Genomic DNA, 24,555 nt, shown 5'->3' with positions numbered 1-24,555 from the left:
GCCGGCAGGGCTCTGCTCCCGCTCTGGGAGCGAGGTCTCGGGTCAGAGCGAGTGGGACGCCGGCGGTGAGTGCGATTGCTGTGGTGCATTCCACAGCCGTAAAACTTCCACTTCAGGATCCAAATCCGTCTATCCTTTAAGGAAAAAGCCTTACGAGGGGACGTTACATGCCACTTTCAGACATGAGACTCTTTCCTTCACGTCTGAAACTAACGCCGTCTTTGGTTTTCGTGTTTGACCAGCATGAAGCTAGTCTGTCTGGTGGTCGGGAGCGTGAGCTCTGGAAGGAGTTTGTCGCTGTTCACCGTCGTGTGCCTGCTTTTCTCATAAAAGTAGGTGGAAGCGGCCCCCTCCGGTTCTAGCCCAGAGCAGGGCTACGTACGTAAAAGCACTTGGACTTTGGCTCTGTTAGTGCTACTGCATCTTATTGTGACAGTATTTGTTTTACTAGAATTCTGTTGAGTTGAATATTCTTTTCAAAAAGAATGATTTGGTGGAGGTGGAGGGTCTCCTGGGTGGCTCAGTCAGTTAAGCATCTGACTCTTGATCTCAGCTCAGGTCTTGATCTTAGGGTCATGAGTTCAAGCCCCGCATTGGGCTTGTGCTGGGCATGAAGTCTACTTAAAAAAAAAAAATTCTTTTTAATGAAAATAAATAAAAAAGGATAACTGGAAAATCTGTTATATCGGGATCTCTAGGTACTGGTTATAAACAGATTTTGTTAATTTAATCAGTATGAAAGACTGAATGAAGTTTTGGTTCTGGTCAAGATGGAGTGAGCTAATACCTGCCAACTAACATTATAGTTAATGGTGAAAGACTAAAGCTTCTCCCTAAGATCATCAGCAAAACACAGGTGTTAGTTCTCACCACTGTGTTGAGCACAAGTGCTACCAGTTTTAGCCAGTTCGGTATGGCAGGAAAAGGACATGGAAGGCAGACAGATTCGGAAGGAAGAAATAAACCTGTCTTCTGTTTGCAGATGACATGATTGCCTACATCGAAACTCCTAGAATCATTAAGCAAGCTCACCTGTTTATGAATGAAAAGTCAGCACACAAAAGACAATACTGCTCTACAGACCATCAGTGAGCAATCAGAAACCAAATTCAAAACCCAATACCATTTACAGGAACTCCAAGAAGTTACATACTGGCTCTATGTCTAGTAAACACGCACAGGATTCATATACTGAGAGCCACAAAACATCGGTCTGAGAATCGAGAAGACCATCCACGTTCACACACTGCGGTGCTCAGCGTGATAAAGATGCGATGTCTCCCAAACAGGTCTGTAGGTTTAATGCAGTTCCTGTCAGAATCCCAGCGGCAGCGTTTGTAGATACAAACAAGTTGATTTTAAGATTTTCGTGAATACACAAAGGAACTAGTTAACCCGAGAGAATTTTGAGAAAGAATAATTTGGAGTAATTTTAAGACACGGTGACACTAACAGTCATCAGGACATGGTGATGTTGGCGGGTGGTTAGGCACGTACATCAGTGAAGCCCCCCAGGGTCCCGGGGAACACCCACCTGAGTATGGACAATGGTAATAAAGCAATTTTATACAGAAAGGGTAGTCTTTTCATAAATGGTATTGAAACAATTGGATATCTATATAGAAATAACAAAACAAAACAAAAAAGCCCTTGCCTTAAACACAGCGTGTACAAAAATTAACGAAATGGATCAAGTGCCTGAATGTAAAATGTAAAACTCTATACTCTTTAGGAGAAAATATAGGAGAAAGAGGCACATCTGTAAAAGATAAAATTGAGTAATTGACCTTTGTCACAATTAAAAACGTTTGCTCTGTGAACAACCCTGTCAAAAGCGAGAAGACAAATCAGAAGTGCAGAGGATCTTTGTAAGTGACAATGCAACAAAGGGCGTGAATCCACAATGTACGGGGAACGCTTCAGACTCTACCGCAAGAAAGCAAGCTCTCCAGATAGAAAATGGACAAAAGACCTGAGCAGGCACTTTTCCAAACAGGGTGAGTGGATGGGAAAGGAGCACGTGAATAGAGGGTCAACGTCGGTAGCTGTAAGAGAAAGCAGGTTGAACCGCAAGGCGGTATCACGGCCGCCCGTCAAACTGGCTAAAGTAAAAACGCCAACAGCCCCCAGTTCAGGCGAGGACGCGGAGCAGCTGGGCTGTCCCACTGCGGGCACGGGAAACGGTGCGGCCACTCTGGCCCACAGTATGGCAGTTTCTTATCGGGCTAAACATACACTTGACGTGTGATCCAATGATCACAATTCTGGGTGCTTATCACAGAAAAATGAAAACTTACGTTCACACAGACACGTGCACAACATTACTCCCAGCTGCTTTATCTGTAATTGACAAACACCGGAAGCAACCCAGATGTCCTTCATGGGGTGACTGGATACACAAATCGTGGAACAGCCATGCAGCAGACCGCTCGGCATCTAATCGGAGCGAGTGCAGCTGTGCGAACCCTGGCAACCTCGAGAGCATCTGCGATCTCAACAGGTTACGTTTGTTTGAGTTGAGTCACACAGAGCTCTCGGAATGACAAAATGGTGGATTACATGAACGTGGAACAGATTAGTGGTTGCCTGGGGTTGGGGTGGGGAGGGCCTCGGGAGTCTCTTTATGGTGCGCGTGCTTTGCAAGTGGTTAGGGAAACCTGCCACGGACAGTTCCACCGTATGGAGAAAAAGTGCACATGAAAGTGTATTTTCGGGGCCCCCGAGTGGCTCAGTTGGTTAAGCATCCGACTTCAGCTCAGGTCATGATCTTGCAGTTTGTGAGTTCCAGCCCCACGTCGGGCTCTGTGCTGATAGCTCGGAGCCTGGAGCCCGCTTCTGATTGTGCGTCTCCTCTCTCTGCGCCTCCCCTGCTCACGCGCTCTCTCTCTCTCTCTCTCTCACACACACACACACACACACACAAAACTAAATGAACATTTAAAAAAAGCAAGAAAGAAAATTGTGTCAAGAGACCAATTAAATGTGAGAGATTTTCAGGGGTGCCTGGGTGGCTCAACTGGTTAAGCGTCCGACTCTTGACTTCAGGTCGGGTCATGACCTCACAGTTTGTGAGTTCAACCCCCACGTCGGGCTCTGCGCTGACAGTGCAGAACGTGCTTGGGATTTTCTCTTTCCCTCTGTCACTGCCCCTCCTCCTTTTCAAAATAAACATTTTTTAAAAAGGGAGAGATTATCAGAATGCAAAAAATTAAGATCAAACTATGTGCAATCAACAAGACACCCACATGAAATATACTGTTGTAAGTTAAAAGTTAAAGGACAGAAGATGTGTCACGTGAACACTAATTAGAAGACCGCTGGAGAGGCTACATTAGGATCAGATGAAGTCGGCTCAGGACAAGGAAAACCACCAGGGTAAAGAAAGACATGGCGTTAATATAAAATGACAAATTCACCAAGAAATATCAGTCCCAGATATATGTGTATTGAATAACAGGGCTTCAAGCATTCGAAACAAAAACTGACAGAATGGAAGGGCAGAGAGGACAAAGCCATAGTTACAGTCGGAAACAGCCTGTAGTGGTGGGACAGGCAGACAGGAAGTCACGGACGGAGAAGCAGGGACTGGTGCGGTCCACCGACTAGGTCTCAGGGACCCGGACAGGATGCCCCACCCAACGGAAGGTGTACACACAGGACACTCGCAGATGGACCATATTCTATGTGAAAATAAAATAAAAGGCTGACAAATGTCAAACACCTGAATTCTTTTTATTTTATTATTGTTTTTTTGGGGGGTGCAAGTGAGTGAGGGACAGAAAAAGAGGGAGACAGAATTCCATGAGGTGGAGGGTCGGGGGGAGAGAGAGAGAGAGAGAGAGAGAGAGAGAGAAGCAGGGTCACCTGGATCAGGGCTTGTGCTCACCCAATGTGGAACTCAAACTCACAAACCATGAGATCATGACCTGAGCCGAAGTCAGATGCTTAATAAACCATCCAGGAACCCTGAAATCGTATATTTTCTGACGAGAGTGGAAATAAACCAGGTATCAGTAACCAAAGGTGACTAGAATTTTTCCAAATGCTTAAAAATCAAAACATACACCTCTAAATAATGTGCTGGTCAAAGAGGAAGTATCAAGGGAAATTGTGAAATATTTTGAACTTATGGAAATATTTGTATATATCAGCACCTCTAGAGAAATTTGTAGCCTGAAATGCCAACGTGAGAAAAGGTCTCTGGACAATAATCTAAGGCTCCACCTTCAAAAACTAGAAGCAAAAAACAATGAAAGAAAAAGGAATAGAAGGGAAGAGATAATAAAATGAGGCCAGAAACCAATGAAATTGAAAACAGAGCTTTTTCACACTGGACTGAACTGAGAGAAAGACGCAAGCAGTCACGCCTTTCAGGAGCTCAGAAGAAAGTGGGAGTTGTTCGTTTTGTTCCATGGGGTGGGAGTCAGTACTGTTGGGGTGGTGTTTCTCTGCGTCCTTCTATTGTCCTTAGCAAGACCTGTTCCTCTATGAGTGTCCCCTCCACCCTCCACTGGGCGCCGGCAGGCTGAGGGGACAGATGGGGACAGGTCCCGGGTGTCCCTCACACCCCTGCACACTCAGCCCCCCAGCAGACCCTCAGTGACCAAGTGAGCGGGCGAGGAGGTGAGGGTCTATAGGAGGAGTGGAAATCGAATCTTGGATGCTTTGTGAGCGTCCAAGTTTAGAAATCACTCCGTTATGATGTCGAAACGTCCGGTGAGGCCGGAGACGGGCCTGGGCGCGGTGCTCATGGTACGTGTTCACCCCAACTTTGAGTAGGTGCTGAATTTACTCTACCCTCCTGTGAGCCCAGAGTGGTGCTAGGAACCGAGGGTTCAGTGTTGAACGGAGAAGGTGAATGTGTCCTCTGCCCGCAGTGTGATGGGGCCAGGGCAGTGGGAGAGGACAGGGCCCAGGAGCGACGGGGGTAGGCAGAGGCCTGGCAGGGAGTGCCCTCGTGGAAGGCCCATTCGGCAGGGGCCAGAACCCAGCCCGTCCCAGCAGGGGAGGCAGTAGGGCGGTGGGGAGCGGGTTTGGCGCCAGGGCCCTCGGGGGCGGCGTTGCGGGAGGGAGGGAGCCTGGGTGGGATTACGCAGGTAATGGGAAGATGCCCGGGAGTTTCAGCAAGGGGGTGACGGCCTGACCTGAGGTTCTGGAAGGTCCCCGGTGATGCGAAGCAAGACGCATCCTCCCCGTATTCCAGTGAGAGCGCCCTGGCCAAGCAGCCAGCCAGTGGCCACAGGCTGTGACTGTCGGGAGGCCACGTCCTCTGCACTCTGCGTCCAGGACCAGTGGGCTCCACCTGCCCTGGGGGGAAGCGGTGCAGAGTGCCCACGTCTCCCAGGGGCACGGGGGATGGGCCCTGCACCTCTGGGCCTTGAACTCCATCCACGCTTAGGGGATGGGCTTTTGTTTGTGATGTTCGGGGGCACGGTCACATCGCCACCACAGACCCGGGCAGAGGGATCTCGGTCGTGAGCAGTTCTCGGAGCCACGGCTGGGCTGCGTGCTCCTGAGCCGTGCAGAATGGTGACGGCACGCGGCCTCCTCCGGCCGGGCCCCGTCTCCCGGGACGGCCGAGGCCAGGCTGTTACTAGAAGGTCTCAAGGGATGCGTCTGCCGTGCCTCCCGCACCACACAGACCGGTGTGAAAGACCCTTGTGTGCGCAAGCGTGTGAGCAGATGTGGACGAGCGGACGTGTGGGGGCGAGTGAGCGTGTGGGTGAGCGTGAGTGAGTATGTGTGTGAGTGCGAGCGGGTGGTGTGAATAGGAGCGAGCGAGAGGCTTTGTGGGTGACTCTGAGTGTGGGGTGAGTGCGGGAGTGGGAGTGTAAGCGTGTGGGCAAGCGTGAGAGGGTGTGTGGGTGAGCGTGTGAATGAGTGGGGGTGTGGCTGAGTGTGTGAGTGCGAGTGGGTGGGGTGGGAGTGAGCGGGTGGGTGAATGTGTGAACCAGGGGGTGGGCGTGCAGGTTAGGTGCGCGTAGCAAGCAGGTCGGTGTGTGAGTGGATGGCCGTGTGGGTGAGGGTGTGAATGGGCGAGTGGGCGGGTGGGTTGTGAAGGAGTGGGGTGTGTGCTCTGACTTAGCATCAGAGCCGGGGACTTGGTCGAATGCTTTCCCTCAAAAGGCGCTCGTGAGTTTTTGCTAACTGTGTTTTTTTTAACTAATTTCCATCTCGTCATACAGCGTCAGGATTATCTGGGGAGTATTTGTCTTCCTTACTCTCTCGCGAATTGAGAGGTGCCTGATACGATCTCAGGTCAAAACAGCTCCTTCTTTTTTTAAATTAAATTTTGTATTTGAGGTAACTGTTAATTCACGTGCAGTTGTAAGAAATAACACAGAGGGATTCCACGCACGCTTTACTCAGTTTCCCTCGATGGTATCTTGCAAAGCTGCGGTGAGAGTATCACCGCCAGGGTGTTGACGCTGATACAGAACACTGCGTCCCCACAAGGACCCCCTTGCTGCCTGTCCACAGCCTAACGGGTCGCCCTGCTGTCCCTACCCCTCCTTAGTCCTGGAGACCAACAACCTGTTCCCCACTTCTGTCATTTCGTCATTTCAAGACCATTATATAACGGGATCACACAGTGTGTAATCTTTGGGGATTGACTACATTCGGCCTGATTCTCTGGAGGTTCGTCCCGGTTGCTGAGTGATCACTCATGTGTTCTGTCTTACGGCTGAGTACTGTCGCACGCTGGGTTCTTTCCCGGTTGCTGCTGCACATGTCCCACGTCCCATGACTATTGAACCAACTGCCGGTTGGAAGTGTTTCCAGTTTGGGGGAGTTCAAATAATTAAAGCCACTGTGAACATCATGTACGGGTTTTTTTGAGGATGAAAATTTTCATTTTTCTGGAATAAATGCCCATGGGTGCAATCACTAAGTGGTCCGATAGGTGCACGTTCAGTTTTTAAGAAGCTGCCCGACCAACTGCTCTCCAGAGCGGCCGCCCCGTGTTCCGGTCCCGCCGGCCACGTGCGAGGGATCCGGTTTGTCTGCGTCCGTGCCCGCGTGTGCGGTGGTCACCGTTTTGTATGCGAGCCGCTCTCACGGGTGTGTGGTGGTGCCTCACGTGGTTGAAGCTGCATTTCCCCGGGGCTGACGGTCGCGGACCCGTGTCGGGTGCTTACTTGCCATCTCTCTCTATCTTCACCTCTGTATCTATAAATCTATATGTTCTCTTCGGTGAAATAACCATAGCTTTTGCCCATTTTCTAATTGGATTTGGAGTTTTTGCTATTTAGTGTGATCATTCTTAGTATATTTTAGAAACTAGTTCTTTGTCAGAAATGTGGTTTGCAAATACTTTCTCCCAGTCTATCTATGGCTTGCCTTTTCATCCTCTTAATATGTTTTTGTTTTGTTTTGGTTTGGTTTTTTTGCAAAGCAAAGGTTTTTTCTCCTGGAATGCCTGATTTATCAGTTTTTCCTTTTGAATATAATGATTTTAGTGTCAAATCCAAGAATTCTGACTTGCTCTGGATGTTTTAGAATTTTTTCTTTTTTTCCCCCAGAAATTTCGTAGCTTTACATTTTACACATAAGTCTGTGGTCCATTTTGAGTTAGTTTCTGTATAAGGTATGAAGTTTAGGTCAAAGGTTATTATTATTATTATTATTATTATTGCCTAAGGACATCCGATTGCTCCAGCACCATTTGTTGAAAAAGCTATCTTTCCCACCTTGAACTGTTACTTATTATAGCTGTCAAAACTCAGTCAAGCATAATTGTGTGAGTCTATTTCTGGGTTCTCTGGCTGTTCCGTTGATCTGTATGTCTCTCCCTCTGCCAGTACCATACAGTCTTGATTACAGTAGCTGAATAGTAAGTCTTTTAAAAAAACCTTTTTTTACACTTATTTATTTTTGAGAGACAGAGAGGGACAGAGCACAAGTGGGGGAGGGGCAGAGAGAGAAGGAGACACAGAATCCGAAGCAGGCTCCAGGCTCCGAGCGGTCTGTGCAGGGCCTGATGCGGGGCTCGAACTCGCGAACTTCGAGATCGTGACCTGAGCTGAAGTCAGACGCTTAACTGACTGAGCCACCCAGGTGCCCCACCGAATAGTAAGTCTTACAGTTGGGGAGACTGATTCCTTCCACTTTATTTTTTCTTTGTCAAAATTGTTTTAGCTGTTTGCAGTTCCTTTGCTTTTTCATATAACTATTACAATAATCTTATCTATATCCATGAAATTATTGCTGGAATTTTGATAAGAATTATGTTAGAACTGGGGCGCTTGGGTGGCTCAGTCGGTTGAGCGTCCGACTTTGGCTCAGGTCATGATCTCACGGTTTGCGGGTTCGAACCCTGTGTCAGGTTTTGTGCTGACAGCTCAGAGCCTGAAGCCTGTTTCGGATTCCACGTCTCCCTCTCTCTCTCTCTTTCCGCCCTTCCCCTGCTCATGCTTTGTCTCTCTCTGTCTCAAAAATAAATAAACATTAAAAAAAAAAAAGAATTATGTTAAAACTGTATATTAACTTGGAGAGAATTGACATCCTTACTGTGAGGAATCACAGTTCATGAACATGAACATGGTACGTCTCTCCATTTATTTAGATCTTTCATTTCTTTCGTCAACATTTTGTACTTTTCATCATGAAGGTCCTACACATGTTTTGTTAGGTTTATACGTAAGCATTTCATGTCATCTACAAATAGGGACAATTTGGTTTTTTCCCTTCTCATCACTGTGCCTGTTACTTCCTTTTCCTGCCTTGTCATACTGGCTAGAGCTCCAGCGTTATGTTGAATCACAGCGGTGAGAGGTGACGTCCTTGCCTGGTTCCTTGTCTTCAGGGGGAAAAGTTCAGCCCTAAGTGTGATGTTAGACGTGGGCATTTGTAGATGCTCTTTATCAAGTTAAGGAAGTTCCCTTCTATTGCTGCTTTTCCCCTGAGAGTTATTATAATGAATGAGTGTTGAATTTTGTCACATGCTTTTCTGTATGCATTGATATGATCATGCAGTATTCTTCTTTAGTCTATTAATATGATCAATTACGTTAATTGATTTTCAAACAGTAAAGCAGCCTTACATCACTAGAAGAATGGTCATAGAGTATAATTCTTATATTTTGCTGAATTCTATTTGCTAATGTTTTTAAAGGATTTTTGACCTATATTCTTGAAGGCAGTTTTTGTTTTCTCTTGTACACTTTGATTTTTGTACCAGGGTAATAGTAGTTTCATAAAATGTGCCTTTTTTTCTTCTATTTTCTGAAGGAGATTATGTAGAATTGGTGTTAATTCTTCTTAAAACTATTGGTAGAGGGGCGCCCGGGTGGTTCAGTCGGTTAAGCATCCGACTTCGGCTCAGGTCATGATCTCACGGTCCGTGAGTTTGAGCCCCGCGTCGGGCTGTGTGCTGACAGCTGAGAGCCTGGAGCCTGTTTCAGATTCTGTGTCTTCCTCTCTCTCTGCCCGTCCCCTGTTCATGCTCTGTCTCTCTCTGTCTCAAAAATAAAATAATAAAAATCGTTAAAAAAAATTTTTTTAAATAAGTAAAACTATTGGTAGAATTCTGCAGTGAAACCATCTGGGCCTGGAGATTTCTTTTTGGAGTTGTAAAACTATGAATTCAATTTCATAATACTAATGTAGGGCTATGCAAATTGTCTATTTCATATGGAATGATTTGGGGTAGTTTGTCTTTTTCCAGAAAGAGGTCAGTTTGTCTAAGTCAATTTATTTGTGTTGAGTTGTTCTTAGTATCCCTTATCCCTCTGATGTCTACCAGGCTCTTTGTGATAGCTGCTGTTTCATTCTTTGTATTATTTTGTCTAACTTTTTTTTTCTTTGTCACTCTTTGTATAAGTCTGTCAATTTCATTGATCTTTTCAAAGAATCAGCTCTTGATTTCATTGATTTTCTTTAATTTTTCTGTTTATAATTTCAGTGATTTCTTTCTTCCCTCCTTCTGTTTGCTTGTATCTATTTTGTTCTTCTTTCTCTAGAGTCTTAAAATTAGAGCTTAGATTATTGATCTGAGACTTTTTTTTCTCTTTTCCAATGTATGTGTTTTGTGCCACAAGCTTTCTTGTAGGCACTGCTTCCGTTGTGTCCCACGATTTTTGGTGTGATTATTTTTATTTTCATTCAGGTCAATGTATTTTTTTTTGATCCTTGAGATTTCCTCTTTTTTCCCTAGGAGTATTTGGATGTGCGTTGTTTTAGTTCCCGGGTACTTCAAGATTTTCCTGCTATCTTTCTGTTACTGATTTCTAGTTTGAGCTAGTTGTGATCAGAGCACACACTATATGATTTTAATTATTTTCCACTTGTTGAGGTTTGTTTTATGGTGAACAAACTGTTTATGGTGAACAAATACTGTGTTAGTATATTTTCTGTGGGTGCTTGAAAAGAACGTGTATTCTTCTGTTGTCAGAGACGGTGTTCTATGAATGTTGACTAGGTCCTACCGATCGATGGTGCTGCGAGTTCTTCTCTATCCCTGCTGGTTTTATGCCTGGTTCTTCCCATTGTTGAGATAGAGTAGTGAAATCTTCAGCTATAATTGTGGATATGTATATTGTTCCTTTTTGTTCTATCAGTTTTTGTTTCGTATGTTTCACAGCTCTGGCATTTGATTCGTACACATTTAGGATTGCTATTGCTTCCTCGTGGATTGATCCTTTTATCATTTTATAATGTCCCTGTCTCTGACAATTTTTGATGCTTTCAAGTCTATTTTTAATTGAAGTATAGTTTAGATATAATATCTTATTAGGTTCAGGTGTACAGAATAGTTTTAATGCTTAATTTGATTAATAGGTTTACATTTTTTTGGATTTAAGATTTCTGTATGTTACAAAATTATCCACATGATTAGTCACCATGCCATTTTTACAATGTTACTGACCATACTCCCTATGCTATACTTTACATCCCCTTGGCTTATCTATTTTATAACTGGAAGAGTGTACCTCTTAATCTCCTTCCCTTAGTTTGGTTCCCCCGCTCCAGTCCTCCCCTCTCTGGGAACTGACAATTTGTTTCCTGTATGTGTGAATTGATTTCTTTATTGTTTTGTTTGTTTGCCTTGTCTGTTAGATTCCACACATACATGAAGTCATACAGTATTTGTTTTTCTCGGACTTATTTCACTTAACGTAATACTCGCGAGGTCCATCCCTGTTGTCACAAATGACTAGATCTCATTCTTCCGTGTTGCTGGGTAACATCCCACGGTGTACGTATACCGCATCTTTTTTATCCACGTATCCATCAGTGGACACTCAGCTTCCTTCCGTGTCTTGACTATTGTAAATAATGCCGCAATAAGCCTGGGGGCGCATATGTCTCTTTGAATGGGTGTTCTTATTTTCTTCAGATACTCAGAAGTGGAATTATTGGATCGCGTGGTATTTCTACTTTTAATTTTTTGAGGAAGCTTCATACCGTTTTCCACAGTGGCTGCACCAATTACGTTCCCACCAACAGCGCACGGGTTCCCTTTTCTTCACATCCTTGCCAACCCTTCTTATTATCTGGTATTGATATAACCACTCCTGCTTTCTTTTGATTAATGGTTACATGACACAACTTTTTCCATGATTTTTTATTTCAATCTACTTATATTGCCCTATTTGAAGTGAGTTTCTTATAGGCAGCATATGACTGAGTCGCATTTCTTAATCTACTCTGCCATCGTCTGTTTTTTAATTGGTGTATTTAGACTATATTTCGTATAAGTTGGGGGATGTTAGGGCTTAAACTTGCCATTTTATTTATTTCTTTAAAATGTTTATTTACTTTTGAGACAGAGCAAGATAGTGCAGGGGAGGGGCAGAGAGAGAGAACATAGGATCTGAAGCAAGTTCTGCGCTGACAGCAGAGAGCCCAGTGTAGGGACTGAGCTCACGAACCAGGAGGTCATAACCTGAGCCAAAGTCAGATGCTCGACCAACTGAGCCACCCAGGTGCCCCTGCCGTTTTATATTTTGTTTTCCGGTTTTTTCTCTCTGTGTTTTGTTTGTTTTCTTACTTCCTGCCTTCCTGTGGGTTTCTGAATTTCTTTTTTAATTCCGTCTTGGTTTGTCGATAGTGTTTTTGAGTATACCTCTTTGTGTAGCCTTTTACAGGTTGCTCCAGATACTACATTATATCTGCAACTTATGGCAGATAAGGCACCCCGATTCTCTTTTTTTCAAGTCTATTTTCACTCTATTATTCAGATGAAAATTATTCTCACAGTTCACTGGTTCTTTCCTTGGACCCCTTCATTCCTCTGCCGTATTTTTCAGTACTGTCATTTCTATTTAGTTCTTTATATCTTCCTTTTTTTTTTTTTTTTTTTTGTGAGAATTTTTCTTCTCTGCTGAGACTTTATATTTTTTTCATTTGATTAAAAATATTCTTAATTGCTTATTGAAGCATTTTTATCATGACTGCTTTGGAATTTTGTCAGACAGTTCTAACATCTCTGTCATCTCAGTGTTGGTGTCTGCTGATCATCTTCCATTTAGCTTGAGATCTCTCTGGTCCTTGGTGTGAAACCTAGATATTTTGGATATTATGTCGCGAACCTGACTACTACCCAAACCTCCTGTTTCCCCTGGTTGCCTTCGACACTACTCCAGCAAGGAAACGGAGGGTGCTGCCTCATTACTTACAGGAGGGCGTGGGGGTGCAGGCGCCCCTCTGTTGGTACCTGGAGATTGAGGAGCCTCCCATCACTTGTGGCGGGTGAGAGTCGTAGCTCCCCACTGGGCCTCCGCTGACACCTCCTTGGCCAGGGCACCACGGGGTAGAGCGGCCTGTTACTGCCCGGCGGGGATGAGGTCCCTGCTCCCCTGCCCCTCCGCTGATACCCAGTATGGTATTAGAGAGCATCGTTCCGGCCTGGCGAGGCCCGCCACTCAGCCTCTCCTGGCATTGGTGGGGCTGCTGGAGCGGAGTCATTATTGTCTCAAGTGTTCATTCTTGCTGGGCTGTCTTTGCTGTCCTTTTGCTGGAGGCAGTGGGCTTTGTTGATGCTTTTTTTTGGACTGTGTCCATTGGTGTTTCCAGGTTGCTGGTCTCCTCCCCCAAGTCTGAGGTCAAGACGCAAAGAGAAAGCCGGAAATTCAGCACCATGTCACTCTGTGGCCCGCCGGTGTGCTGCTGTCTCTTTCTCTCAACTTTTCGGGATCTTCCTGTGTTCGCTCTATACGTAGTATCCAGAGTTTTCGTTGTCATTAGGGGAAGGTGCTGTGCTCCGTCTTCCCAGAGGCAAGATGCCTCGCCGCCCCTCTTTAAGGCATTTCTGTCAAGATCACGGATGCTGGGGCCGGCTGTGTGGGCCCCGCCTGTCCACATGCCCCGGGCAGGTCCTTTACCTCATAGAGCGTCAGAAGTAGAGGCATCGGCAGGTGCCAACCAGCAAGGACGGGTCCAGCCAGAGGACAGAGGAGGGCTCCAGGGGCCAGCAGGCCAGAGCTCCCCCCGTGGGGGTGCCATCCCAACGGCCCGGCTCTTGTGCTGTGCACACGCAGCGTGTCCGTGCAGAGGACAGTGGGCGGGCTGTGTGGCTGGGGAGCAGGCCTCCAGGGAAGGGCCCTCAGCGAGCATTCCCGGGCACCTTCCCTGTTGCTGATGCTCGCGTCAGCACCCCGTGTACTGTCGGCATCTGCCGGCCTCCTGAGTACAGACCGCGGCCGACTTCCTAAAGCCGTCCTGGATTTAAAGGGAAATGTTAATGACTGCATCGCATGTGGACAGAATCTAGACACGGATGACTGTCACGTGTGCACATCGGGTGACCCTGGCATGTTTGCTTCCTGCGTGTCCCCACCTGGGTCCGCTCCATCTTTGCAGACAAAGCGAGTGCTGCCAGGGAAGCTGTGAGGGGCTGCGGGCCACGGAGCATGAGCCCCCTGGGCTGCCCGGGCCTCAGCACAGATACCAACACCTTCTGCTTTGTGTTCCCCTTGACTAGAGAGAAGTCATCACGTGACACAGAGCCTGGGGTCGGTTTAGCAATTGTGGGGACTTTCCTGTTCACCTCCCTCCTCGTGCCTCCCCTGCCAAGACGTGCTCCAGCCACGCAGGTGGGGAGCAGGGGGTCTGGCTTCCCGGGAGCCCCACTCAGGGGGCCCCTCTGGCTGCAGACTGGCCCGCACGGGAGCCGAGGAGCAGAAAGTCTGGCTGTTAGCGTGGGCCGACCCAGCAGTCCCCACGGGCAGCGTGGCAGCGTGGGGACTCTACCTGCTCCCCCGGTGTCGCATCAGCCCCTCCGCTGACCTCCTGGCACCCCCAGCCCCACTCCTGCAGCAGCGCCCACGGATCTGGTGCTGTGCGCTGGCCTCACGACTGCAGGCAAGCAGCCCGGTCACGGCTGCCCCCTCTCCCACGGTGCAGGTGGTGTCACGGCCACAGATACGTGCTGTGGGAGTGCTCCTCGGCCTGGTGAGGGAAGAGCCGTTCAGTGCCCGCAGGGCTCGCCCGGACACAGAGCACGACAGTATCACGACCCTCGCCCTCGTCCCCAGATTCTCCCCGGCCTGGCACTGAAGGGCGAGCACCTTTGAAGAGCGGGGTGCCCTTACGACAGATGCCGCACACGAAGGCTGCTGAGTGAGTGAGGCCAGCTCCAACCAGGGGGCCCACTTACTCTGGAGGCGCTCCGCACGGAGTGGCGGGTCCCGCGCAGAGTCCGGGCCACGTGACCCGGCATCTCAGCCCCTGGCCCGCGACCCACGCCGGGCAGCCGGAGTCCGGGACTCCGGGAGCAGTCTGTCCCTGCCTGGCGGCAGGAGACACGAGCTGTGTGTGTCTGGAGCCTTCGCGGGGGCCTCGTCCCCAGGCTTTCCCCACGGGAGCGAACGGAGCACGCCGTGGCCTCCCATCGCCAGTTCTTGCTCCTGCAGCCCAGCCTCACCCGCAGCTTCCCTTAATGTGGGTTCCAGGATTCCCGCCGGCAGCGGCCCCAGACCGGCCGCACAAAGCAGTTTGGGATGGATTTCTGTCTCCCGTGCACTTGGAAGCCAGGGAGTTTCAGATCCGGACTGTCGATTACAGATCAAACCGTTTCTGCCCTCGCACCCCAGCCGTGCGCCCACACACGGGACGGAGAGAGCGGCCGAGCTGGAAGAGGTGGCTCGGTCTACGGGCTCCGGCGAGGCAGCTCTCCCGTGTCCCTGGTTCCCGGCTGGCTGGCCATGCGGCCCCGGGAGACCAGGTCCGACCGAGGCCCGCGGAGCACCTGTCCGCTGAGCCACGGAGAAAGAGCTCTCGTCACAGCCAGCGGTGGTCTGTGCTCCCCCCGCTCGGTGTTCCCCTCCCTGACCTAGACTCGGCGGTGACAGTTGTACACCTGTGGGACGTGGACGTTGAAGCCATTATCAAAACTGTAAACCGCATGTTCAAGAAGCAAAGGGTCAAGTGCGTTAAATGGGGACGTGGAAGACACGACAAAGGACGCAGGTTGAGTTTCTGGGGTGAAAAGTCCAGGATCTGAGATGGAAAGTGCCCTGGGTGGGTTTAGCCACAGAGCGGGAACTGCAGAGCAGAAGATGAGTCAACTCCCGGACAGAAGTAGAACCTGTCCGTGCGAGACACAGACGGAGGGCAGGAGGAAGCGAACAGAGCATCGGGGAGCTTGGCTCAACTCCAAGCGGCCAACAGACATGCGTTTGGGGGCCCTGGAAGCGGGGGAGAGGCAGGGCCAGGAGTGTGTTTGAACGAGCAACGGAGACCGCCAGAAGGCACGTGGCGAGTGAACCGTTCAAAGCCAGCGGTTACGAGAAGCCCCTGAGTGTGCTGTGGAAGAGGGCATGTGACAGAGGGAGAAAGGAAGAGGGCGCGGTGGGCTTCTCCCCGCCAGCAGCCTAGGCAGGGCGTCGGGCCCGGAGAGAGCGCTGCGGCCCCGGGGCTCCGGGCGGGTGAGACTCCTTCACGCTGAGTGACAGTGACGCACGCCATCCACACCTACGGAAACAGACTCAACATGACCACCAGCACGCTCGCGCTACAAAAATTATTGAGAATTATTAAGGGAAATGCTTCACGTAGAAGAAAAATGGGAGCAGCTAGAAATCTGAGTCTACACCAAGGGATGGGCATCACATGGGTAAGTATGAAGTTATTCTTTTCTTATCCTCTAAACCCCTCTTTTTAATGTTTTTTATTCTGAGAGGAGGGAGAATCCCAAGCAGGCTCCATGTTACGAGCACGGAGCCCAACATAGAAGTCGATCCCACGAACCGTGAGATCATGACCTGAGCTGAAATCAAGCATCAGAGGCTTAACGGACTGAGTCCCCCAGGCATCTGCCTCTAAGTTCTTTTAGAAGATAATTGAGTGTTTACATGAGAAATTGTAATGTTGGTTTATAACCTAGGAGAACCAAAGTATGCCACAGCAATGGTGCAGAGGACAAGAGGGGAGACAGAGGCACAGTTACCAACCCACGTGAGGTCTTTACACACCACTAAGTGGCAGTCGGACTGCACTGTGATGAATTAAACGTGAGCAGCGTCAGCCCCAAAACAACCGCTAAGGTAACAAAACAGAGAGTTGTAACTAAGAAGTGAACAAAGGAGGTAAAAGCGGAATCATGAAATAAATGTATGCGGTTCATTCCAAAGATGGCAGAGGGAAAAAACAATAGAAATGGGGAAACAGGGGCGACTGGGTCGCTCAGTCAGTTAAGCACCTGACTCTTGATTTCGGCTTAGGTTGTGATCTCACCGTTCATGAGTTCAAGCCCCGCACAGGGCTCTGTGCTGACAGTGTGGAGCCTACTTGGGATTCTCTCTCTCTGCCTCTCCCCCACTTGCACTCTCCCTCTCAAAATAAATAAATAAATTTAATAAAAAAAAGAAGTGGGGGAACAGAGAACAGATGGTAAAAATAGAAAACAAATAGTAGAATGATGGCTTCAAACTCGACCACCTCAACAGTCACTGTCATTGGTCAAAACACCCCTCGTTAAAAAGCAGAGATTGTCGAATAAGATAAAAAGGCAAGGTTCAACTGCCTGCAAGAAACTCACTTTAAATGTAAAGACACAAATAGGTTAAAAATAAAAGATGGAAGGAGATACGCCATGCTACACCAATCAGAAGAAAGCTGGGTCACTACACTAATAACAGACAAAGAAAATTTCAGAGCTGAGAACATGGCCGGACATAAAGAAATCTCTCACAATGACAAAGGAGTCTGTCAGTCCATCCACCGAAGGCAACGGCGCTAGACCGTGCAATGCTGATGACAGAGCTTGGGGTGCAGGAAGGAGGTGCGTCCCCAGAGCCCCCAGAACGGGACAGGACCGCGGAGGACTGGCGGTGCTACCCCGGGCTTTGAGAACGCTCCCCCCAACACAAGAGTGCACGTTTACCAGGACAGACCATGGTCGGTCCATAAGCAGGTCTTAGTATACAGGAAGGATCTCAGGTGTCATAGGTGTGTTTTCTAACCATAACAGGTTTAACTAGAGATCAACAAGAGAAAGATATTCTAGAATATCTCCAAGTACTTGAAAATTCAGTAACATACTTCACGATTTCCCATGAATCAAAAAAGAAAAAGAAATTTGAAAGCATTTTGAAATGAGTGAAAAAAGCACAAACATCAAAATTGGTGGGATGCCGCTAAAGCCACATGCAGAGAGAAATTTTATAGAACTAGACACCCATATTAGGTAAGAACTAAGGTTTTAAACTGATGCCATCAGGCTTTTCCCTAAGAAACTAGAAAAGATGAATTCATTAACTCTGCATCCGTGTGTTGGGATTTGCTAATGAATGCGATGAGGGCTGGAGAGGGGAGATACTGAACTCCCAGGTTTGGGCCTGTAGCTGGAAGGCAAGAGCGCAGAGACAAACAGACGGATGACTGGGAAGGCTGGCTGGGTCAGACGTGCCATGGTGGCTCACGTCGGCTGTGCCTGGCTGTGGGGGTCAGGCGTGGGCTGTTTCAGCCAAGGCACATCTGCGGACGGTGTCGGCACAGGCAACCCGACCGGCCTCCTCCGGCCGGTTCAGCCGGGAAAGAAGGGGAGGGTCCGTCCTCGGCCCTGCAGGGGACCGTGCCTGTGTCTCCTCTCCCTCCCACTAGGTGAATTACAAATATACTAAGTTCCCAGCATGCACAGAACACAAGGTGGGGTCCTTGCTGGCACAAGAGATCTGCCTTCTGGAACGCCGCGTGTGGGGACGAGTGAGTCACACAAAGAGATTTTTTTCTGGCAGATTTCCCGTCAATTTGGTTTTGGGTGAGTGTGACCTGAGCGCTGCTGTGCACTCAGGGGCAGCCCCCAGTACTGCCCCTGGACTCTGCTGCAGGGGTGGCCCCTGAGATGGGCGTAGGCCCGGGCACTCTGGGGGGCCGCCCCTGATGAACTGGTGTCCAAGGGCCCAGCAAGATGGCCAGAGGACGGCCCCCCATCTGCCAGAAGTCATGACCCTGGGGGATCCCCCAGCGCAGGTCCCTCGGCCGCTGACACAGGGTGGGTTCTTCAGGGTCAAGGGCACTGAGTCGCAGTTGACTTTAACTACCACCAGGGGCTGCTCCTCGTCCCCAGCAGTCTGCAGAGGGCACTGCTGCTCACTGTCGGCCACGTGACAGAGGAAGGCACTGGCCTCTGCAGCAGCTCACTGGCCTGTGTGACTGATGGCAGTCGACAGCCTGGAGCCTGAAGGCCCGCTGGCCCTCGCTGACCCACTTTCTCCACCGAGGGCTGGAAACATTTGCGTAATGGAGGCCGTGGGGCCCCGCTGTCCCCCCGACGCGGGAGATGTTTCTAATTACAAAGGAGGCCGTGCATCCCCGCCTGGCCAGCACACGAATCTGCCCGGTTGGTGCTGGTGCCTCAGCTCGCTGCAGGGAGGCTGTGCAGGAGGGGTGCCGTGTGTTTTCGGTGCCCCTGGGATCATCTGAGCCGGGTTGTCTCCTCTCCTGCCTGGGCTCTTTCCTCCGAGGCGCCCTCTGCCAGCCAGACCTGCCAACGCGCCCACACGCGCCGCGCCGTCCAACAGAGCTGTGCCCTGGCGCTAGCGTCCTCTGCCGTGCTCTCCCGTGCGCAGCCACCAGCCACGCGGGGCCGTCTCTTCAACACGTAGCGCGTGACTCGTGGGCTTCTTGTTTCAGGGGTGAATAGCCACAAGCAGTAGTGGCTTCCACGTTGGACGGTGGAGATAGACTTCTTAAAACCTGTCTTCGCTACGCCCTACGCCTTCGTGTCAGAATCCGTGTTGCTCAAAAGCATCGTTTTATCATCCATAATTAGGACTGATGGTTAGAGTTGTTGAAGTTACCTGTGGATACATCTGCACGGGTAGAATAGCACACTATTTGTGAGTGTGGAAATGTGTCAGTGGCTGTCGTATGGACACATCGATTGCACGCATCACCCAGAGAGTGAGAATGTGCGGTTTCTGTGCTTTATTTTTGTATTTTCCTTGCAGCATATTTTTCAGCAGAAATGTTTTGACGAGGAAAAAAATATTTTTGTACCCCCCAAAACCTAGAAGGTTAAAGGGAAGTCTTGCTTTTTTAACTTGTGGTCTCTCCTGTAATTGGACGGAGCCTCACGTCCTCATGGCTTACATCGGAGGGCTGGTGTCCAGACGCCCGGGCGGGCGGCACACGCAGGACTTCTGTTCCTGAGGGCCTCAGACCTAGCGTGGGGCTGTGTGTGGGGAGTGCTAGCTGAGTTCACCCGGAGTCCCCCGGCCTCGTCCTTCACGGCCCAGCCAGCCCCGCCTACTCCCGGGTGGGCACTCGGGCAGGTGTATGTGGGACACTCTCTATTCTGCGGGGTCTTCCCGGTGCCCCTCTTGGGAGCCCCTGGGCCCCAGGTCATCCAGAACCTCCCCCTGCCAGGCCTCTTTCCCTCTGTCCTCCAGGTGGCATCCTCATGCCAGACACTAGGGCCACTGCCCCCTCCTATGGGAGCTGCTCGTGCCCCATGTCCTGTCCTGCCCTCATTCTCGCTCCTCCCTGACACCTGTGGGACCCCAGTGCCCGGCGACTTCCCCACACCCTGTGACATCCCCACAGCCTGCACCCCGAGACCCCCCTGTGTGCAGGCAGGCAGGCGGCTCTCCGGCTTCCGTGTGCTGCCCTGACTGATGCCCCCCCCAGGAAGGCCACCCAAACGGCCCACCTCTAGGACCCCTGCTGCCTGCAGAGCATCAGGTCCGGTGAGCGCCCGGCCTGGTTCCGGTTCTGCAGGCCTCTCCGTCTGTCCTGAGACCCTTCCCGGTCCTGCCCCCGCCCCTGGCTGTGCCCCTCTCCTGGCCCGCCTGACCCACATTTCTCATCCTCACTGGCCCCCGTCTCTGAGACCACCCGGTATGCTATGGTCCAGCCTGGAGGAGAACCTGGGCCCTCCCTGAGAAGGGCTACGGCAGGACAGTCTGGTCACTCTTCCCACGGGCCCTGCAGGCCTACTGTCATCATGAGTGCCTGTAAATCATAAAGTGAAGCCTTAATTATATCGGGGGGATGAAGCGCTGGACCCATTGTCTGCAGAAATTAGATGTAGAATAGTGATACCTAAAGCATCTTCTGGAAAGACTTTGTAATAATATAATGCCAAAGCATCAGCCATTCAGTAGCTTAGTTAATAGACACTAGATCCACTTTAGAGACGGGGATTACCAAGGAACCTTGACTCTAAGCCCACGGGAAACACCAATACCTGTAATGTCCTGGCTTTTTAAGGGCTAGGGGGTCACAGCCAGAGGGCGGGGCTTCTGGCACGGATGTGATGGGGTTTGCACAGAACTAACATAACAGCAGAACAGAACGGACACTGCAGACCCACGCGAGGATCTCAGGGCTCACTTGACCCCTTTTCCTCTCCAGGGGAGAGGGCTGTTCCTGTTTCCCTCGGTGCAGAGGCGGAAGCTGAGGCCAGAGGGCTTGCGTGACCTGCCGGGGGTCACACATGAGTCAGCGGCGGGGCCTGGGTCAGTCCCTGCCAGGTTTCCCCACCAACCTGTGTCCCCCACCGCCATGTGCCCCAAGCCCCAGCAGGTCAGGCAGGGTGGGTCCCAGGACCGCACCTTCTGGCTGACTGGGCCGCCCTCCCGGAGCCTTTGCCCCCCGTGAACATTGGTGTGTCACCAGAGCAGGAGTGAGGGCGGCACCCTCCCTCGACCTGTCCCACCACCCACCCGTACCCCCTCGCCCCTCCAGAGACCAAAGGCCCTTGTAGGCCAGGACACCCCGACCTGTGGTGGCCACTGACGGTGTTCTCGGCAGCAGCCGTGCCTTCTCTTTCCAGGTGACACCATCTGGGCCCCATCTGTCCTTCCTCACGGCGCCCTCGGCACCTTGAGCCACTACCCCCAGCCGCATTTTGGGAGAAAGATGGAGTCGAAGGTCTCAGAAGGCGGCCTGAACGTGACCCTGACAATCCGTCTGCTGATGCATGGGAAGGTACAGAGCCCAAGGCCACTGCGTCCCACCAGCTGGGAGGCAGGGGAGGGTGTGCCCTGGGCAACCTCAGGTTTACAAAGCAGTGACAGCCCGCTCCAAAGCATGTTTCTCCTGGAGACCCTTGAGGGTACTTGTGACCTGATGTCCTGTCACTGGACACCTGAGTGTGCGTTCCCTACAAACAAGGGCATAGTGTCCCATCCACGTCAGGATGCCAACACTGATGCACCCCAGCCACCCGATCTCGGGCCCCGTTCGGGCCACCCGTCGCCCCGGCCCTGCCCTTCACAATAGGACGCGTGGGGGGTCAGGGTATTCAGGCCTCCACATCCCGGACACGCCTCATCTTCAGCCTGGGGGCATCTCCTTCCACCCTTCCTCAAGGAGGCTTTCCTGATGTTTCCTCACCATTGGCAGCGGAGTCACAGGAGCTCTCGCATCAGGGGCCTGACACTGGTCCTTTGGTCCTTCCCCACAGCGGGCCCCCACTGTTGTCAGACTCCAGCACATTCATTCATCCGCTCATTCATTCCTGTCTCCGTGGACTCAGTTTGCTGCTTTATTCAGATTATTCCCGTTGTGTCATTACTCATGTCGATGCCCGTATTGACCCTGACTCGGTCACTGGGAGCCTCTCCAAGCTGGCCCCTGTATCCTCCTGACTCCCTCGCACTTTGCCTGCCTCAGTCCTGGAACCAGCCGTTTCTCCAGGGAACCCTGACTCTTATGAGTGGGCGGTGGTGTTAGAAGCCCGGGTCGGGTCACATAGAGTGCTCATCCTTTTTTAAAACGTGAAAAGGCAAGTAGCAGTGCTTAATTATCTTTACATCACAAAATTGGGGAAGATTTTGTGTTTTATCTGTTTCTTTCCTGGTTTCTTAAGGCCCTAAGAGCATAGAAATGCCTCCTGACTTAATTGTATGGAGCCGGCCGCTGGCTTCTGCTTGTCCATGTGTCTGTCAGAGGCAAGGCCTGAGTCTAACCAAGGTCAGACGGGCACCCGGGAGCCCCCAGACCCAGGGCCTCACACAGGCGGCCCGACTGCGCTCCCCCCTGACAGTCCTGACACCCTGTCCTCGCTCCAACACAGACGGGTCTCGGTGTCCGTCACGGGCCTTTCCCCCGGCTGCTCTATGACATCAACTTTGTGTGGTTCTTTTCCTGTAGGAAGTTGGAAGCATCATCGGGAAGGTAACTACTGAGCGAGCTCTGCCTGTGCTGCGGTCCCTGAGAGGAGGTGCCAGGGCCCCGGGCCTGCGCTGGGCGACGTGCCACGTGGTGGTGTGTGCCCCGCCCTGAGGATTCCAGCGGAATCCTGAGTCCCCACGAGGCCGGTCCAGGGCCTCCCGTACGATTCTCCGAAAGCCCAGCAGGCGATGTCCCCGGGCCCCGTCCTGACCAGGCCCCAGCCAGTCACCATAGCAGCCCGCCCCGCTGCCCTGCGGCCTGTCCTTCTTCCCGGGCGTGAGGGCCCAGTGAGCACGATTCACTGGCATTCTCCAGAGCAGTCTCCCCTCTGGCCAGTGGGTGGTGGTCTCTCTGGAATCTCCCTTCCAAAATAAAAGACATGAGCCTCAGGGAAAGCAAGAGTGGATTTGGAAGCCTCAAGCATGTGGGAGAGGCTGGGGTGAGGCACCGCCTCCCGTGGTCGGCCTGTGACCGTCTCCAGGCCCCCTGGCGTCCAGGTCCAGGTCTTTCCATGAGAGCCTCGGGGCACCTGCCCTGGCCTGGCCCTGCTTTGCCTGTGACGAAGATGAGGGCTGTGAAGACAGCTGGGCAGGAGCCCAGCCGGCGCCCCGGCCCCCCTCCCCGAAGGGCCCCTCGCAGGGCTGTGGCGGGGGCTCAGGGAGCCACAGCGTCAGGCTCTAGCCCCACCGTGAGGGCTGCTGCTCGCTGGTGCACAAGGCGGGCATCCGCGCCCTGCGTACTCCCACGCCAGAGCCTCTCGCCCATGGTGGAACCTCGGAGCGACGCCTTGACTGTTTTCTGAATCTTTATTCCAGAAAGGAGAGACAGTGAAAAAGATGCGTGAAGAGGTGAGCTGGCTGGCACTCGGCGGCGTCCCATCTGCGGGCGGGGGGGGAGGAGCGAGGCCAGCGGTCCTGTCCTGCGGGAGCCCCGGCCAGGCCACCCCTGGCGGCTCAGAGGCCCCTTCCCTCCACCACGTGTGCCCCCGCGTCAGGGCTTCTGTGTCCAGGGGCGGCAGGGGGCACGGTGGCCGACCCCGCTCTGAAGGATGGCCCCGGACGGCCTCACCGTTTAGTGTGGAGGTTTGCACATGGCTGTCAGAAGGCCTGGAAGCCCCAGCCAGGTTCCACCCGTGGCTCTAACCCCGTCCGGGCTGTGCTCACCTCCTTCCAGAGCGGCGCGAGGATCAACATCTCTGAGGGAAACTGCCCGGAAAGAATTGTGACCATCACAGGCCCCACCGACGCCATCTTCAAGGCCTTTGCCATGATCGCCTACAAGTTTGAGGAGGTGAGATGTGTCCCCAGAGACCCCGCGGCAGGGGGCAAGGCACAACCCTTCGCCCCGTCACCTCCTCACCGCCCGGGGGCTCCCGTGGCCGCAGGCCACCCGGTGACAGGCCAGCTGTCACGCTCCGTGTCCGTGAGCCCGGCCCCGAGCGAGAGCCCCAGCCATGCCCCGCGGCTGCTGCCCTGGCACGTGCGCTTGGCCACGGGGGGACCCGTGGACTCTCCCGTGGACGCGTATAAACACGCATACACTTGCGTGTCTGTGGCACGTCTATGCGCCCTGTCAGTGAGTTAAATCAAGGTTTTCATGTGTTTCCAATATTGTTCAACTTGCCAAAAGTTATTCAGAGATGCATTCGGTATTTTTATTCAGAAGGTGGTCAAGCCAGGGAGTTAAGTTTTTCTGTCCAAAACGCGCCTCCCTGCCTGTGCAAGGCCCTTCATGCCCTGCCCAGCCTTGAGGACAAAGCGGGGCCCGAGTCCGGGTGCCATCGGGATCTGCGTCTCGCCCTGTCCACGGCAGCACCACGGCAGCCACGACCTGCGTGTCTGCGAGTGATTGGCACGTGTGGGTCCCCTTCTGCAGATCCGGCTGTCCTCTCCTTGCTTGTCCTCCCGAGCCTGACTGGCCTTCAAGCCTCTGCAATCCACCAGCCCGTCCACTGTGTCCTTCCTCTGGACGCTCAGCCGTTTGCCACGGTGT

General features: G+C 51.7%; 1 protein-coding gene across 19 annotated transcripts in view; it reads left to right on the top strand.

Moving 5' to 3' along the window:
- Window positions 1-24,555, top strand: part of PCBP3 (poly(rC) binding protein 3) — a 266,704-nt gene that overhangs the window by 214,756 nt on the left and 27,393 nt on the right. For 16 of the 19 annotated variants that reach the window (XM_049627691.1, XM_049627704.1, XM_049627703.1 and 13 more), the window contains 5 exons: window positions 20,800-20,903; window positions 21,221-21,375; window positions 22,543-22,566; window positions 23,379-23,411; window positions 23,737-23,853. In XM_049627691.1, coding sequence (XP_049483648.1) covers window positions 20,882-20,903; window positions 21,221-21,375; window positions 22,543-22,566; window positions 23,379-23,411; window positions 23,737-23,853 — 351 coding nt within the window. In that variant the 5' untranslated portion in view covers window positions 20,800-20,881. The remainder of the gene's footprint in view (window positions 1-20,799; window positions 20,904-21,220; window positions 21,376-22,542; window positions 22,567-23,378; window positions 23,412-23,736; window positions 23,854-24,555) is intronic. The other 3 variants (XM_049627706.1, XM_049627695.1, XM_049627709.1) reach the window with 1 other exon arrangement.

This window comes from Panthera uncia, chromosome C2 (assembly GCF_023721935.1).
Source record: "Panthera uncia isolate 11264 chromosome C2, Puncia_PCG_1.0, whole genome shotgun sequence".
Lineage (NCBI taxonomy): Eukaryota > Metazoa > Chordata > Mammalia > Carnivora > Felidae > Panthera > Panthera uncia.
Note: the sequence above shows the minus strand (reverse complement) of the source record. Positions and strands in the feature narration are given on the sequence as shown.